The sequence below is a fragment of the Oratosquilla oratoria genome, chromosome 6, assembly GCF_046742065.1.
Source record: "Oratosquilla oratoria isolate Oo_2021 chromosome 6, ASM4674206v1, whole genome shotgun sequence".
Classification (NCBI taxonomy): Eukaryota; Metazoa; Arthropoda; class Malacostraca; order Stomatopoda; family Squillidae; genus Oratosquilla; species Oratosquilla oratoria.
This window is the reverse complement of record NC_134782.1, coordinates 56,261,146-56,266,145: the sequence shown is the minus strand read 5'-3', so window position 1 is coordinate 56,266,145 and position 5,000 is coordinate 56,261,146. Positions and strand designations below refer to the sequence as shown.

Genomic DNA, 5,000 nt, shown 5'->3' with positions numbered 1-5,000 from the left:
CTGTGGTAAGAAACCATACAGTTGCGGTGATAGCTGATCCTGTAGGCGAAACGTAAGTCCAGTGAGAAATATACGTTCGAGGACTTTACAGAAACAGGAGGTGAGTGAAATAGACCTGAACTTGTTTGTGGCAGGTTTGGAGATGGGCGTAATGATACTAGGTGGCCAGGCACGAGGTACATATCCCTTGCTAAAGCAAAGGTTCCATAAACACGACAAAGGAAACATGATCTGGAAGTGAAGTCAATAGACGAAACGTCAGGAATAAACGCTTCACTTCCAGTCCTCCATGTTTCCTTTGCCGTGTTTATGCAACTTGTTCACATGGTTGCATAAACACGGCAAAGGAAACATGATCTGGAAGTGAAGTCAATAGACGAAACGTCAGGAATAAACGCTTCACTTCCAGTCCATGTTTCCTTTGCCGTGTTTATGCAACTTGTTTACATGGATTTTCAAAGCAAAGGTTATAGAGTTGCAGCAAGGGATTGCCAGGGACTTTAAGGAACAGGTGGAAGACTCTTTAGGTGATGCCATCAGCTGTTGTTTTGCTTGTGACAAGAGCACAACCCAGTTCGTCCTCAGTGATGGGCACGTCGTTATCTTCATCCGTCCGTAATAATGCAGCCATTAGGCACAGGGTCGGATATTTTTGTGGGTGGAGAGTGCCTCTTGAATGGAGGAGGAAAGATTGTTTGCCTGTGCTTGTTCAGATCAAATACGTAACAAGTCCTGTGCATATTGGGCTGGGCTGTGGTGGAGAACACTCGATGGTTTCTTCTTGATGACTTTGTTTATCAGGTACCACGTGGAGCCAACGCTGGTCTGGTGGTTGATGCTGTAGATATATTTCTACCACGATTCGGTATGGGCACACTGCTGCAGGCCAACGAGGTAATCTCTGGATGTCTGGTACTGGAGCAGATTACCAGGTGTTGGCTGCCTTTGAAAGACGAGATCATCTCTTTCAGTTTTCTTTTCCGCCTGTAGAATGCATCGGTCCAGGCAGCGTCCAGACGTGAACCTCGCGGCATCTTTTGATGTGTGGCCTTGTGGCGTAACGGGTGTAAAAATCGTGAGTTGAATCAACGAGGGATGAGTACAGGTTCTTAGGTGACTCAAAATCAAATGTTGGTAGAAGAGTGGAAATGTAAGAGACGTTGTAGGACAGAGAGAGAGAAAGAGAGAGAGAGAGAGAGAGAGAGAGAGAGAGAGAGAGAGAGAGAGAGAGAGAGAGAGAGAGAGAGAGAGAGAGAGAGAGTGAGAGATTGAGAGGGTGAGAGAGAGAGAGAGAGAGAGAGAGAGAGAGAGAGAGAGAGAGAGAGAGAGAGAGAGAGAGAGAGAGAGAGAGAGAGAGAGAGAGAGAGAGAGAGAGAGTATTCGTGCGTGTGAATACGCGTGAATTTGTGTGTGTGCGCGTGAGCGTGTGTGAATGTGAATCCTTATTAATGTATGCGAGTCTATATATATGTGATTCACCATGGTCTTTGGATCACGTGTTGGATCCGTGATCGACAGCTGTTTCCCTCCCGAAAGAGAGCTCAGAGCTCGTATATGACCGATCTAGCTCGTATATATGTGTGTGTATGTGTATGTGTGTGTCTATGTGTATGTGTATGTGTGTGTATGTATGTGTGTGTATGTGCATGTGTATGTGTATGTGTATGTGTATGTGTATGTGTATGTGTATGTGTATGTTGTGTGTGTGTGTGTGTGTGTGTTAATTCTATCTTTATATATCACAATTTTGCAAGCATATACCTACTGAGGTCCACTCTTACTAAAACAGTGTCCAGACGATCGGGCGTGCCCGTCGGGCAGCGCGGTTGACGGGCAAATTCTGCCGGGCCTGCCCGTGAGTGTTGTCCACACGCCCGACGATGCCAGTAGCGTGTAGAGTCTGGTACATGATAATTACTTGGTGTCTAAAGAAAAAGAAGATAAAGAAACGTGGGATGTGAGAGGGAAGCCTGCTGTGGGTTCACGATATTAACTTGCTCGACGAGCACTCGGGCAATTTAACCGTTTGACCGTCAAATGTGCCCATTAAGGGGCATACCCGCCGATCAGGCCCACTCGTCTGGACAGGCATTAACATCTCCAACAGAAGCCTCTCGACTAGACGACTTTATATATATATATATATGTATATATATATATATATATATATATATATATATAAATATATACATATATATATACATATATATATACATACATATATATATATATATATATATATATATATATATATTAACTATTTAGGATCACTTTCCCCCTTGCCTTGTCTAGTCTAGCCTAGTCCCCTATGCGTGTTCGCAAATGTTCAAACTGTTGACTACCATTTTCCAGACAAAGCTGATGATATCGAGGAATTACTAATTCCACAACGTTACGCAACGTTTCATAGTGATTACGTTTTCTGTTGGACATTCTGTATTATACATCAAAATGGAAACTAATCACCCTAGAGGCACTTGTCTACCAGAGTTTAGATATTACCTAGAAGTGTACATGCAATGCCCGCTAGTGTCTGAAGCTATATATTAAGATTACCTTACCAAGCGGCTTTCACAAGCTAGTGACATTTCTAGTATTAATATACTTATGAAAGGAGGGGAATATGTGCTTGTGTGCACAGATAAATACAACAGATAGTAATACAGCCAGTAGATTTAAAAGGGTCGAGCGAAGTCTGTTTAAGACCATAATACCCCAAACACCACAACTACCGAATCACTTGTTAAAAAAAAAAAAAAAAAAAATATATATATATATATATATATATTAGTAGCAACATATATTAGATAAAATATTTTTAGCTGTAGGCACACAACAAATCTACGTAAATATAATTTTACTATACAGATAAATCCTATATGATATGATTCATATATTGCAAGTGCCAATAGCCACTTCCTCCTCCCCTTCTCCACCCTCTGTATTGTGTGAACTTTGCCTACTAACGTAAATAATTGTGTTGTATTTTCTTTCTCATTGTAGCATAGTCTCAGCCTGCCTGTGGATGAAAGATTAGCTCACAATGTCTTCCTGGCTATTGAGAACACTTACAATTAATTTCTTTTTCAATTAAACCACTAAGAGTTTGAGACTTAATTACTATCAGGTTCTTACTAGTCGAAGGACTTTTTCACGAAATTTTTGAGTTCTGCATGCCAACACAACCAGAACCTTAAAATTCAAAACCACAAGCCCACACGCAAACACACAGCCACTTTCAAAGGTGACTGAAAATCGAAGGTCCTCTTCGACGCGCTCTGAAAATTTCGTAAACGCGAGGAAAAGAAGTTATCTTAATCTCATTGGTTAGGAACAACGCCGACCTTAATTGTGGACCAATCAGAAAGCTTGTTCCCTTCGGGCTTCGTTTACGTAGTTTTCTTTGTCCTCCAAAGTAATATTTCTCTTCATTCCTGAGCTTGCAACAGCAAAGGCATAATGACCAACTTTGAGTATTTTCTTCTGTCGAGCGTCGCACGATTTTTACACTTTGAGGGTGATTTCGCCACGGCAATCACCAGACAATTTTATTCAGTTGTAGGACTAATCCCATACTTAAGTCCTGTAGTGTATTTCATTGTCTATTGTGAAGAGTTGTTTCTAATTATATGCGATATACACTAGTCTGTTTATGTCATCCAGTTGACGCCATCTTGATTTCATGGGCAGGTGGTCATGATTTCGAGTCCCGGGTTCCGATTCGGGTCTTGCTACGCTGGTTTCCGACAGCCCTGACCAGGTGGATGGGCGAACCCCCCCCCCCCCAAAAAAAAAAAAAAAAAAAAAAAGCGGCTTACCACAACTCACCAGGCTTTGCCCTACCACGGGTTTTTCACTTCCTAATGCGTGACGGTGGGATGGTGAGTTAGGTCTTAACCCATTCAACTCATGTCAGCCGCTTGTGGTGTAGATACGATAAACCGGATATGGTAGGCCTCGCGCCGGCCCGTACATCCGAATATCATCTGATGCGGCTTGACCGCGCGAGGACTGACGTCATATTTTTCTGGTGTTTGATCAAACATTTTGGTGTTTTATGATTTTTTGTTTTATTTGACTAAATGACAAGAATCTTGTCATCGGAGTTTAAAGGGTTTGATGATAAAATATTCAAGATAAAAAAGAAGTGTCTCCCTCTATATAACTTATTTTGGTTAACGTCAGTAATGCGTGAACCCTTCCAGCGAAGAGAGTCGCCCGTTAATAACCAAAATGAAATATATAGTTTACATACATACATACATACATACATACATACATACATACATACATACATACATACATACATACACACATACATACATATATACATATATACATACATACATACATGCATACATACATACATACATACATGCATACATACATACATACATACATACATACATACATACATACATACATACATACATATATACATACATATATACATACATACATACATACATACATACATACATACATACATACATACATACATACATACATACATACATACACACATACATACATACACACATACATACATATACACATGCATACATACATACATGCTTAAAAGTGGCAGTCTGCCGACAAGATTGACTAGATAAACACCATATGAGGACGGAGCCTTTATTTGTACGACGTTTCGCTTATTACAGCTTTTTCAAGTACAAGTTGAGATACAAATGCTTGAGATTAAATAAGGGGAAAGGAGGGAACGGGGAGAGAAAAAGGGGGAAGGAAGAGGAGGAGGAGGAGGAGGAGGGTGGGGGGATTGGACACTGGGAAAGGATGAGAATGCTGGCCCAAACGTCCGTGGGCGAAATGTCCAAAAAGGGTGGTTTAAATATTTAATATTTTGCTGGCCATGGGTATTAGGGGAATAATGTGAGGAGATATGTTAAACATGCCCCTGTTTTGTTCAATAGTGTTCGTTCCTTGAATGATTGCTGCTTCTAAACACTTCCTGCGGATTTTGTCTGGTTCCCGCATCA

The 5,000-nt window shown here is 41.0% G+C and overlaps 1 protein-coding gene across 1 annotated transcript in view; it reads right to left on the bottom strand.

Moving 5' to 3' along the window:
- LOC143026017 (uncharacterized) overlaps positions 1-609 on the bottom strand; it is an 840-nt gene extending 231 nt beyond the window's left edge. The window contains exons 1-2 of the mRNA XM_076186006.1: positions 448-609; positions 1-39 (exon numbers count right to left, since the gene is read on the bottom strand). The exon at positions 1-39 is cut by the window's left edge and continues 231 nt beyond it. Coding sequence (XP_076042121.1) covers positions 1-39; positions 448-609 — 201 coding nt within the window. The remainder of the gene's footprint in view (positions 40-447) is intronic.
- Between the last annotated feature and the right edge of the window lie 4,391 nt (positions 610-5,000).